Raw genomic sequence first — 13289 nt, forward strand, 5'->3', positions numbered from 1 at the left:
TCACAGCTACCATGAAAAACCTGAGAAACAGTTGTTATTGTACCTATATGTGTTATGGCATTAGTTTGATGTTTCAGAAATGAAACTAAGTTTAATATATCTCCAAGAGGTGCATGTTAGGTCATAGGTGTGTTATAAGCTGCAGAACAAAACTGCACTATGTGTCAAAATCACGCCATCTAGTGGGCTTTTGTTGCACCTACACAAACCGTTGCACTGTTCTGTCGACTGATCTTTTTAAGGACATTTTTGCAGGGAGTTATTTTAAGCAGGGTATGCTAGTTCTTATCTAGATTAAGGCAAAAATAAAGACTACTTAAGAAATATTGGTCGCATCCTAAGGTCTTTTTAGTGTCTCGACTGTCCTTTTAGTGTCTGATTGTATCAGTGCTCATTGGTGCCTACAATGTGTATTCTTTAGAATGTTTTCAAGTCTTGGTCTCAAACTCTTAAGACGTGGGCCTTCTATTTATTATTACATGCTCAGAGTAGAGGGCATTAGAAAGGCATAGATGCTGACGGATCCTCTCCGGCGTCGTCACCATGCTCGGTCTGAACAGTACAACGTATTGTTTCAGTGTGCACTGAACTGAAAAAACACATTCATTCAGAAGAATAGCCAACTGTGCAACGGCCAACCACCACATCTAAAGAATATCACGCTACTGCTTATCGTTTCTTATAGGACTAATCAAACGAAACTGTTGAGAAGTAGGCTATAGTTTGTATAACTGCAAGTATAATAACTACCAGTTCAGTCAGGCTAATATGGTGCCCGTCTGTTCTTAGGGACATGTTCATAACCAGTTAACCTATAATTTGGGTAATTAAGTATGACATTGATTTGTTCCGAAAATTGGTTTTGAGTTACCAGAGCTGCCTTTCTCGGAATAGAACCTTTCTTCCACTCTTTGTAGCGCCCCTCCCCACAAACTATCTGCCCTCGACTAGCACCCTGCTTAGAGGACCCCCATTCTTCGGCGCCGCATAGGAATGTCAAACTAGGAGGAAAACCAACATGGCAGACGGTCCCGTAATGAAATCTTTGGAGAAGGATGGTGGCATCGTGGTAACTATGAGAGGAGAATTGAGTTCATTAACTTATCTCAACCAAGCTTTCTTGAATGCCTTTTTGTCTTATGCTGGAAAGCGTTACCCTGGACACAAGAATTTGAACAAACTTTCTGCAGCAAAACTTCTTGCAGCTCTAGGTAGCACATTTCGCTAGGCATAAGGCGTCCTTTGAAACGTTTACCCTTATCCTGATGCTAATGCAATCTTAAAACACTCCTTTAATGTCCAGTGGGCAGATTTTAAAGACAAACTCAAAGGCGCCTAAATGTAGGCTAAATGGATTCACGTACAGGATACAATTTCTGCATTATCCCTAGGCATCACAAACACACACACACACACACACACACACACACACACACACACACACACACACACACACACACACACACACACACACACACAGAGATATCGCTTAAATTTAAATATCTACCTCTGCCGCTCATTATGTACAAAAACAGTTATTTTTGTTGTAATCTACAAGAAGTGTGCAGAAGCTGTCCTCTACAACTGTGCAATACTCCCACACAGATCAGAGATGATTGGCCAGGCTACTGTTTGGATCTGTTTACCTACCCAGAGCGCTATTCTGGAGACCTGGAGTGTGTTTACATTCCCCATGGGGTTATCATGGACCGGTAATGACCCTGTGTGTGTGTGTGTGTGTGTGTGTGTGTGTGTGTGTGTGTGTGTGTGTGTGTGTGTGTGTGTGTGTGTGTGTGTGTGTGTGTGTGTGTGTGTGTGTGTGTGTGTGTGTGTGTGTGTGTGTGTGTGTGTGTCTGTCTGTCTGTCTGTCTGTCTGTCTGTCTGTCTGTCATGCTATGGTGGTCGGTGGGATCTGTTTATCTACACTTAATCCGGATTACAAAAATACCTACTCAGCAAGAGAAACGTCACTAGTTCAAAGACAAAACGTAGACATGGTGTGGTGGTCTTGTTATATTTTTCCATACTATATGTCATGAACAGACATACAAAACAGGACAAATAACAGATAGGAAAATCAGTAAACTGTGTCCCCACTTTAAGTTGCCCGCATTGCACTTAATTATTTATTTTTAATGTGGAGTTGTTATGGAAGTGAATGTTGCACTTAATTATAATGTTTAAGTGTTAGCTAATGGAGGGTGAAGGTGCAGATATACAGTAGCAGATAGGTGGTGGAGAGACGGATTTTCATGCCTCTGTGGAGCAGCAGCTGAAATAAACCAGGTGAGAGCTTTGGCAGTAGGAGGGCTGGATGTCGAAGGTGTGGGCCAGATTGGCAAGGTGCTGAGGTGGAGGAATGCAGTAGCCTAAGGTATCACTTCTAGCGCCAACAAAAATGACCAGCTGCTGAGAAGTTATCCTATACTATTTCAATATGCACTGGAGAAAAAGGGGTAGAATAAAGACAAATAATGTGTCTTTGTGTGTGAAACACACCAGCTGGGTTATGCACTGGTTTCCGTTATATTGCAGAGGAGCAACAGTCTTGGCCCTCGTGCATTACCTTACTATGTGTTCAGTATTGCCTCTAACGTTGTAATGTTAGATATCCTCTTTATGCTGGCGAAGTGTTAAGGTGTGATTTTGAGTGAACCATGTCCTCATGAAGCCTGGTTTTTTTTATGTCTTTTAACCACTCCTTCTCCATTCAGAGACATTGTGCAGTTCAAAACTAAATTGCCCTGCATACTTCACATGTCCATGTCTCAACATAGTTGTTGGATCTTGACAGGACAGAAAGGTTAGCGAGGAACATTATGGACGACCTGGGCGACCATGACATTGTGGTGCTGTGTGTGCTGAAGGGGGGCTTCCAGTTCTGTGCTGACCTGGTGGAGTGCATCAAAGCCTTGAACCGAAACTCCAACAAGTCTCTGCCCATGAGGGTGGACTTCATCCGCCTCAAGAGCTACCTGGTGAGTTCTGACCTTGTGGTGTGCTGTGACACACACACACACACACATACACACACAAACACATTACATTTTCATTTGATGTTGTTACAGTTTTTCTTTGATCCTAAAACAATTTTTTTCAAAGCATGCCTCGGTTTCTCTTAGCTCTAAACACAAATCCCAAAACCACTCACACAAAATGCAAAACCCTTTATATCTCCTGCAAAATGCCACTTTGGTTTCAAAACACTATTATGTCACCTCAAAAGGGTATTTTGTTTTCAAACAATAAACACAGACCATTATTTGAGTAGACATTCTAAGCATTGATTGAACACTGATGTGCTCAATGGAAAACACTACTATGAAATGGGAAACCACTAGTATGAAGGCCTTATCAGGAGTATTATGCCTTTTCATCTCCAGTGTTACTGTACGCTTTCTCCTGTTGTAAAATATTGTAACTGTATAATGTTTTAACTCAAATATAAAACAACTCACAAACAGTAACGACTTACAGTAAAGATTCATTTTTTTCACAAAAGTGCTGTAGCCTTTACATCAGAGCAAACACAACCGCATGTGTAGATGATTTACTCAGAACAAACAATAGGATATTGATACAGTCAACAAAAAAAGAAAGAAAAATGTAAAATAAAAAAGGACAAAAAAACTAGACTGCATCCTGTTCTTGCTCAAGACACTATCGACAATTTGTGTTGTGAAACATCTGAAAATACAGTAACATTTGATTGGATTACAATACAGTACAGTAATTTTTCAGTGCTGATAGGACGTAATCAGTTGTGGAAACGTATATGACTTACTTGCACATAGTCATATCATACTGTAATTGCTTGACTCTATCAGAGTTTCTGTCAATAGGCACCCTGTACACCTGCTTCATTCTTGAGGTGTTCTGCCTTAGAACATGGTCCACTGTGTATATCCTCACTGTATTGATGTTTAAGAATATGTCTTGGTCATCAATGTTTGCACTTTGTATTTGTTTATAATTTTACAAATACAGTACATTGAAAATACTCTAAATACAAGAACACTATGCTCCTGATAAGGCATTCAAACTAGTGTTTTACTGTCATAGTAGTGTTTCTTACCCATTCTCTCTTCTGAATGTCCGGAGAATCGGTGCAACTGAGAAGCGGCTTATGTTTGGTTGAACCCTCTGGCCAGCCTTGCCAGCCTCCTGCATGGTCAAACCCATGTTGACCACATGGTTGAACACATTGGCCTGAATCTCATCAGAGATACAGTAATGGCTCTCTGTCTTTCTCTTCCTCTTCATCATTTTCCTCCTCCTCCTCCTCCTCTTACTCTCACTCCTCTGCCTCTCTGATCACCTCTCACTTCAAAGTTGCCATAAATTGTTCTCCAAACTAGGAGCTAAAGTTTTGATTTCAAATTGCACAACAGCTTTGGAAATGGAAGTTTTGTCATTTGAAAAGCAGTGTTTTCTGTCTGAAAGCAAGGAGGTTTTGGCATTGATAAACTGTGCAAAGTAGAGAGGATGGTGTTTAGTATTTTGTAGAAAGTGTGGTTAACAAATTAAATCTGTGTCTAAAGCAGATAATTGTGTGTTGTGTTTTGAAGAAAGTGCGGCTAACAATTTAAATCTGTGTCTAAACCAGAGAATTGTGCTTATAGTTTAGCAGAATTGGTTTAAGGAGTTGGCACTTGGGTTAAGTGTTCAGAGAAACCGAGGCATGCTTTGAAAAATTGAGTTTTAGCAACGGAGAAAAACTGTAATACCCACTATGAATGTATGTATGCACTGCTCTGTTTTGTTATATCCAGGAGGGGGCAGTGTTGTATCTTCTATGGGCTTGTGTATTTGACTGGTCAAATAATAAAAAGTGTGCATGGAGACTATAGTTTAAATTGCCACTGTACTAGTTAATCTCTCCCTGATAACCTCCTCTCTCTCGCATCTCTCCCTGATAACTGGGAAAACACTGGGTGCAGTCATCAAGTGTGTGTAGTGTTGCTCCTCTGTTTTTACTAGAATGACCAGTCCACACCAGACCTCCACATTGTTGGTGCGGAAGACCTCTCTGTGCTTAGCGGAAAGGTAAGAACTGAGAGTAAGACATGGCTGGTGTATTGTCATTTCACACATACATTAGCATGATGGCTAACACCTAAATTGCACCTTGAGAAAAGGGGTGAAATGAAATGAAAACATATAAAATGACTGGAGAATTTAATAATAACTAAGATCACAGATGCTCTCAATGCAGGTTTCACACAAAGCTTACCTTTGTGTCAAGGGACAGTGCCTGTTGAGCTGCTGTCTGCTTGATTTATTACAAGAGGGAGTGTTTTAACTCACACCCTGCACTCACACCCTTCAGGCCAAATGGAGCCATTTGAGGAGAGGCTGGCAGAAAAGCTCTGCCAGAAAGATTTATAGTACGATCACACATCAAAACGCTTTGCAAATTGCTTGATACTAAGCAGAATTTGGGTCCAGGAATTAGGTAGGCATTAAACCATGAATCCTGATGGAAAGAAAAGAAAAGTCTGATTGTAATGTGAACATGTGCTTTTTTAGTTGTATTTTTGGGCTTTTTACCTTAAATTGGACAGGATATTGAAGAGAGGCAGGACATGAGTGGAAGAGAGATTGGGAGTGGGATCAGGAAATGACCACGAGCCGGACTCGAGCGTATGTCCCCTAGGGCGCTCAGACCCATGGTCGGGATGCTACCGCTTGCACCACAGCTCCCCCCCACTGATCTATGTTTCAATGGTCACACCAGCTGCGATTCAGCTCAACTGAAACACAAAGAGAACAAGGTAGAGAGTAGAAGAGTTTGTGATGGAGAGACAGAAAGGGCAGAACAAGAACAAGAAAATGGAGGAGGACTAGAGTATCTCCTTTGTACAGGAGCTGTGATATTGACACATTTCCACAATCAAAGCTTTCTTATCTGTGTTAGGGAAAGGAAGCACCTCCTTGTCGTCAATATGTTTATTCAGTCAAAGGTTAGGTCAAGGGTGAAATACTGTTCAACTCTGATAAGAGCAGTAGCGCATACATATATCTTTATTCACATACATTTACATTAAAAAGCATTGATAGACTCTGAGAGATCGATTTAGTGGTATGTTAACCTGTGTGTTTGTGTGTGTGTGTTCCTGTTCGTACTTAAACTCTGAGAATATTTCTTTGAGATATATGTGCTGTCAGAGGAAATTATTACATCAGAGACAGTGTTTGTACAAAACTTTTTAAGCATTACTCCAAGGAGAGATCACTGCATTGTCCATCTGTGCAAAGGGCTTTTAAAAGGTTTGCTAGTGTTGAGACGGCTATGAATCAGGTTCTGGATGTAGATGTGGCATGCTAGGTGTGTGGTCATTGAGAGAAGTTATACATTAGCCAGAAGTACTCATCCGAATCAAAGGTTTTCCCTCACTGAAGGGGCTTACCCTGGCTAATGCCTCAGTAATTGGATAACAATGCAAACCCATTTGCTCAGCCATTGCTTGTGCTGATGGTGTTATGAGGCTTACCTGTGTGTGCTGGGTTTCCATAGGGATTATCTGACCTCCACAGGGCCTAAGTGAATAGCAAACCTGATTCAGTTATAGTTATGCCATAATAGTCTGGGTGGTTTCTCTGTACATCAGGGAAGTTGTAATGAGACCTAAATTAGTGACTGAGACCCTCTGCCCCCACAGCTGCCAGTGAGTAATAAGTAGTAGTTGGAGAGGAGCGGTCATGTTGAATTTCACAGTCAAGTAAGACTTTGGCTTGTGATTTACCTTGCACTATATACCACATTTCTTTCTGGAATAATCACCTTTACATCAGAGGTTAACTATTTCAGCATTTCTTGTGTGAACAGATAAGTATGTGAAGGGGCTGTATGCTATCTGTGAGTCATATTTGTTCATGGAAACAGTGAGTGAGTTAGTGACTTGAGTTTGTCAGTTTCCTAGAACAGATAAGCAGTTCATGTTGGGAAATGTAGTACACTGCAGCTACTTAAAGGAACTTGGGCTTGACGATTAGCTCACAGTATACTTTTCTCTGTGGTCACATTTGGGGGCTTGTGTGCTGGGAAAGAGGTGAGCTCAGTCAGCCTTGTGTTTCATGCAGTCCACACTGCTGTGATACCTTTATCAATACAGATGGCGGCGATGAGAGATGTTAAAATAAGCAGTCGAGTCAAATAAACTGCCAAGAGTAGAACTCCTCTGTACAGGTTTTGTCTAACCGTGTGTATGTTTGTATGTGTGTGTGTGTGTGTGTTAGTTGGTGTGTGTGTGTGTGAGAGAGAGAGGGAGGGAGAGAAAGCACTTGGGAACTCATAAACAAGTGTTTTTCATGAGACCTCAGTGCCATGTCAGAAACACTAATTGTTGTTCACATTCCACCATGTGTAGTACAGTGCTGCCAGGGATTATGTGTGGTGTTTGCGTGGTGTTATAATTCCAGTTAGTCTGGACGGCTTTATTTTTCAGCTCACAGTTCGGTTGAAGGATGGAATGTCTCATGTACCATGAACAGCGTACAGTTGGTAGAGATTGTGGTGAAGTTCGGTAGACATGGTGTAATGATATTGTCAATGAAATACACTTTTAGTCATTACAGATGTTGGGATTGAACTACAGGATAGACTGGATAATATGTTGATGTTGTGTATAGTGTGAATATACAGACTGGTCGACTGAGTTTGGTGGGGCTATTTTGAATCATTCTACTGACTCATTCTACTCTACCCACTACACATCCTAATGATTTACATGTTGTTTTCTTTCTTCTTGTCCACACAATGAAGAATGTCCTGGTTGTGGAGGTGAGTCAGTGATTTCATTTTTTTTTTTTGCATGAGCAAACATCTGTCGTTATTCTGTTCTCTGAAATTGGAACAGTCTTAGAATGAGAATAACAAATCAAAAACAAGACAAAATAAAACAAACATGCCATTTGTAAAACAGACCTTTCACCATGACAATGCTGTTTTGAACAGTGGTACACATCTGGGCATTTCAACATGGACAAACTTTAGAGGACGTGGTTAGTTATTTCACCTGAAAAAAAAAAACCAAGACATTTTGCTAAATAGCACATCAGTGCTCGCAACAGTAATTGCACTTGGGCATCCAGTAGAGGTCTTGGCATTAGTTCATAGCACGGACATAAAAGCAAATTACTGTCAGTAGGAATATGTCAAAAGAAAGGACACAGCACTTGCTTAGCCTACAGAAGAGATTTGTGGCTTTCATGAAATCGAACTCCGACTAATGAAATGGCCTCTTTTATGCTCTTTGGTTGGGTCCATTCTGATCCTTATTAGAGTTGTGTCTTCCTGCAGTTCTGCATCATGCACACACCCAGTCTGTCCCCTAATCTCAGCTAACCTGTACTCCTCGTTCAGAAACCTGAACCCATTCATACCAATTAGACAAAAACTAGGCCACCATATTATCTATCATCTAATCGGAAACAGTTAATCACAGCACCAAATGTAGAAAAAACAATAACATTCTGATGAATCATGCTTTATAGTGTATGGTTTAATCAAGCTCTCTAGATACCCTGAAAGGTTTCAGGTTTCAGAGAGATTTGTTCAGCTCGTATAGAATATGAGCATGAATCAGCTGATGGGATACTGTATTCTCAGCACAGAAAAAGTTTTTGTTTTTGTGTGTGTCAGCGTATTAAAGGCATTGAGACTAAATAGTTTCCCCTGGCAGCTGACAAAAGAGGATGGCAGACAACAAGAGAGCATGCAGGGCCTGAGTGCCACGCCTTTGGGAAGCACATATCTCTCCTGGGTCAGACCAGGGGCTGTCACACCCAGGTCACTCACTTCCAGCCCTTCATGTGGTGAAGAAGATTGAGCGGGTGTTGATTCACAGGATAGAATAGACCCAAGGATGTCCGCCCCCCCCCCCCCCCCCCCCCCACACACACACACACACACAGCCATCATACTCGTACACAGACTCACATGTTAAACATCCAACCATAGAGACTTTTATATATCTCAGCACCCTATGCTATGCTATGCTGAGTGAGGAATATCAAATGTCATTTGTGTTTTTCAGCCAGTGTTTATGGTCCTATATAGCTTTTGTAATGGCCTCTAATTTCTTGTGCAGGCTATAGTCGATACTGGAAAGACCATGAAGGCTCTCTTGAGCCATGTCGAAGCCTTCAAGCCGAAAATGATCAAAGTGGCCGGGTGAGTCCTCAAGTTCCGACGCTGAGAGATTACAGGCTAGTGGTGTATGATTTGTGGACGTCACTGAGTCACTTCACCCATTCTGTCTAGACTGTGTGTGTGTGTGTGTGGGTGGGGTGGGGGTATGTATATGTATGACTGTTCACTTGAATGAATGTATTTGAATGTATTTCTTTATTTTAGGCTGCTGGTGAAGAGGGTGCCAAATGGTTCTGGATGCCAACCAGACTGTATGTATGCAGCATGCTTATCTGGTTTGTTTGTAGGTGTTTGTGAGCAAGAGGATAAGCCATGGAAAATGTTCTTTCTCTCTTTGTCTCTCTCGCTTTCTTAGATGTTGGCTTTGAGATACCCAATAGATTCGTGGTTGGATACGCCTTGGACTACAACGAGTACTTCAGGGATCTCAATGTAAGTTTGTATTCTTGCATAAATGACTCCCCTTTTATCTGGTTTAGCATATTTCAAGCAATTATTCCATAAGAATTTCCTATTCTTGACTTGCTTGAGGCAGTTATTTTAATGACTTTTATGGCAGTAAGTGCCCATTTCTACCATGGAGATTTTGTGGGCTGTGTCTGTTATGAAGACAAACGATATCCAGTACAGCTTATCAAGAGGACAACAAACACAATGATGGTATCTAACTCTCTCTAACACCTTAAGTATGGTCATCCAGTGCAGTAAATACTGTCCGAGATGGTTATCTAAATTAGAGAACTTGAGGTGTTGTTAAGCAGTGTTAACACTGTGATTACTAAATGAACATGCATTCTCAACACAAGGTTAAGTGTTATAAAGTGGTATTTATAGGTTCAATTAGGTCAGTTTTTCTTCTTCAGTACCTGGTGTTTTGCTCCTGGAGCAGAAGACACAGACACAGCAGTTGTGATCAGATTTCATGTCCGGGGTGTCAAGAGCTGGCTGTAATTGTGTTGGTCTGCCTGCGCTGAACAGATGGGTTGTGGTTCAGTTGGGTGCAGTATGCCTCTTACTGTGCACTTGGTCTCTCTACCCCCCCCCCCCCCCTCACCCCCCCACCCCTTCTGCTTTATCACTTAATTTCTCCGTCTCAATATGGCCTTTCTTATTGTTATTGTTTGTGACACATACCCATAACCATGATTTTCTTTTTCACCTTTTTTTTATAAGGTCATTTAGTCACCCACTGAGGGGAACTCTTCCCCCCTACAGCTAGCAGTATGTCAGACTGTAGCCCAGTCCTCTAGGAGAAAAGAGGGCTGTTCCCACTGTTACTTGGAACCAGGTGTCTCAACTCTAATTTCAATGAATTATGGGTCTTTTTTTTCTCTCTCCCTGCCTGCAGCACATTTGCGTGATCAGCGAGAGTGGAAAGCAGAAGTATAAGGTCTGATGGCATTCCCTGAACCACCCTCCGCAGCGAGACTCAACAAGATCCCAAATAGTGGTAGATGCACCGGTTGGAAGAAGCACACAGAGAGCTGCAATCGAGGCGTGCGTCAAAGAAGTTGCTTGTTCTATTCTCTTAGACTTCGGTTGGTTGCACTCCTGCAGCATAACAGAGAAAAACCACTGTGATCAGAATAGGCTGACTATGAGTACAGTAAAGAGTATGCTGGGATAGGTCCAATACTTCTCATGGGACAATTGTGCTGAAATATTTTAATAATGGTCATATGTATTTTGTTAGCCCACTGAGCTGTTACTTAGATCCATATGACTTCACATAAAGCTAAGCTATGATATAATGCATTTGAGTTCTAATATTTCATTGTGGCCATTTTCCATTTCCACATTGTGTAGTCAGTAGTCTAAAGTGAAAAAAAAACATTAACACACACCTCCCTCTTCATCCCAGGATAATGTGTGTAACTCAGTGGCACAGCTCATACCACAGTGTACAAAAGCTTTGCTTGCTTAGCAAGTGTTACCTAACACCTCATCCTTTAAACACCTCATCCTTTAAACACCTCATGTCTGTATTTCCTCCATATCGTATGTTTCTTCTGTATGGAGGAACAATTTATCATACACTGGATCATCTGCGACTTCATTGTTAAATTGATGTACATCACTGAAAGACATAATAAAAATGGGACTCTATTTCCTTTTCCATTCAAACTGACTTAATCAGTCCCTTATCTATATCTGCTGGTGTGTGTGTGTGTGTTTCCGTGTGGGGGGGAGTTTCTGTACTTGTATATGTGGTTTTAAATTATGTATGATACTGGTTTAGTATGTAAAGGAGTTATGTCCTGATTACGACTAAACATTTAAACTACTTCTGCACTGAGACATTTAATTTCAGATCATCCACACAGAGTTGTAACACAGTCATTTGCAAAGCCAAACCATACCGCTTTGGATTAAAATATAATAATTGTGTTCAATGATAGGACACTATATCAATTTTGTGGAAAGAGGCCTTGGCTCGCAGTCACCATTTAAAACGAGAAATGTTGTAAACAACCAGGACATCTTCATCCACCTGACACATGACTCCAACGTTTGCACAGTAGGGCAGGCTTTCAGTGTGCAAAGAAAAACAAACCAAGCTGTGGCTTGTTTGCGCCATCAGTTGTTTAAATTTGCACCTCTTGGTTAAAGTAGGAGCCTTTGTGCTCATTTAAACACAGCCAAAATGAACCCACTTTTGAGTTTTTACGGGAAAAACTTTGAAATATTAACACTGTATTTGACTTTTTAATGGCTTTAAATATTTCAAATAGCTGTATTTGTCAGAATATCATGAAATTATTATGACAACAGATCACAGATGTGGTGAATCATGTTACACACAAAATGTTTCTTTTCCTTTTGAATTGTTGAGATGAAAGCAGGTATTTTGTCAAATCTGAAACCCAGTTGCTAGGTTGGATCCTCTCTGGATCTTCAACTTATGTGCAGCTTGCAAGTCTGTTATTTCCAGCAAAGCTTGCAGCTGACATGTTCACTGGATTGGCCGTTCCCAGGAGAGTGTCCGATGTGCTCTCTGCGGCATTCCCAGCCAGTCGGTGAGGAGAGGAACTCCCTGGGTAGGACTGCATTGTGAAAGTCCCTGGTCAGGATGACCCTGGAACAAAGGCCACCCAATCCCAGCAACAGGTGGCCCCTTCTGCCCTTGAATGAAAGGAACATTTGTTTGGCCCCCCCGATGAAACTGAACACTTTTTTTTAGAAATCTATGTGAGTGTGTGTGTGTGTTTTGTCTCTATGTGTGAGAGTGTGCCTGCATATGTGTGTTAAGAATAGGATATCTTGCAAACAATGCAAAAACTAGTGTATTTAACCCAGTTTTTATCCCAGTTTCAGTTAAGTTTTTCCTCCTTAGTGGTCTAGGAAGTCTATCAAATTGAACCTCAAGACAGTCATCTGTATAGACAGCTGAAAAGGGAGCAGATCAAATTGGGTCTTGTCTAGTGTAATTCTAGGACACAACAACAAATTATCCTGCGAGGGAAACTTTCCTAGTCTCATTCAGCCAGTGAAAAAATATCACTGAACAATAATTAGGCCATCATACGCCTTGAAAGCAGACAGGGGAAGTACTGTGCTGGCTATTTCAGATTGTAGGCAAAGCGTTCGGCCCACGGGCGGTTGCTCTCGGGGGGCAAACTGTGCGAATAGACATTCCTCGGCACTGCCAGCCACATGCCAAACTCTCCCCGACCCCTCTTTGAACTAAGGTGGCATGTGACTCCAGTAATCCAGTCAAACAGTTGTTGGACGTAAGAGAGTATGAGAAAGAGTCAATGGCAAGGATAATGTGTTACACCTTTTTTATGTATATATATATATATATATATATATATATAGGTTGTATGGTATATGACTTCCCTTGTTAAGCCGAAGCAATGCTGATCACAAAACAATCAAACGTCCACTTAATGTATACATTTAGGAGCACACATACACACATTTTGAGCACACATACATGGAAATAATGACATGCTGGTAAAAAGGCAACACATTTACATTATCTTATAAAAATACATATTTTTTACTTATTACTAAACAACAAAAACAATAGATAATGAAGATTGTAGGCTATTTTGAGAACAAAGGGCTGAACAAATTATATAGATGACTCAAAATACATAATTTAATATTTAAAACGTAAGTTCCGTTTAAG

General features: G+C 41.0%; 1 protein-coding gene across 1 annotated transcript; it reads left to right on the top strand.

Moving 5' to 3' along the window:
* Window positions 1-1018: 1018 nt before the first annotated feature.
* Window positions 1019-10550, top strand: prtfdc1b (phosphoribosyl transferase domain containing 1b; the record flags this gene model as incomplete). The annotated part of the gene is made up of 9 exons (XM_080836918.1): window positions 1019-1069; window positions 1606-1712; window positions 2795-2978; window positions 4981-5046; window positions 7766-7783; window positions 9093-9175; window positions 9359-9405; window positions 9510-9586; window positions 10503-10550. 9 exons carry the CDS (start codon window positions 1019-1021, stop codon window positions 10548-10550), a joined length of 681 nt encoding a protein of 226 aa, XP_080693044.1.
* Window positions 10551-13289: the final 2739 nt, after the last annotated feature.

Source organism: Sprattus sprattus (assembly GCF_963457725.1).
Source record: "Sprattus sprattus genome assembly, chromosome: 4".
Lineage (NCBI taxonomy): Eukaryota > Metazoa > Chordata > Actinopteri > Clupeiformes > Clupeidae > Sprattus > Sprattus sprattus.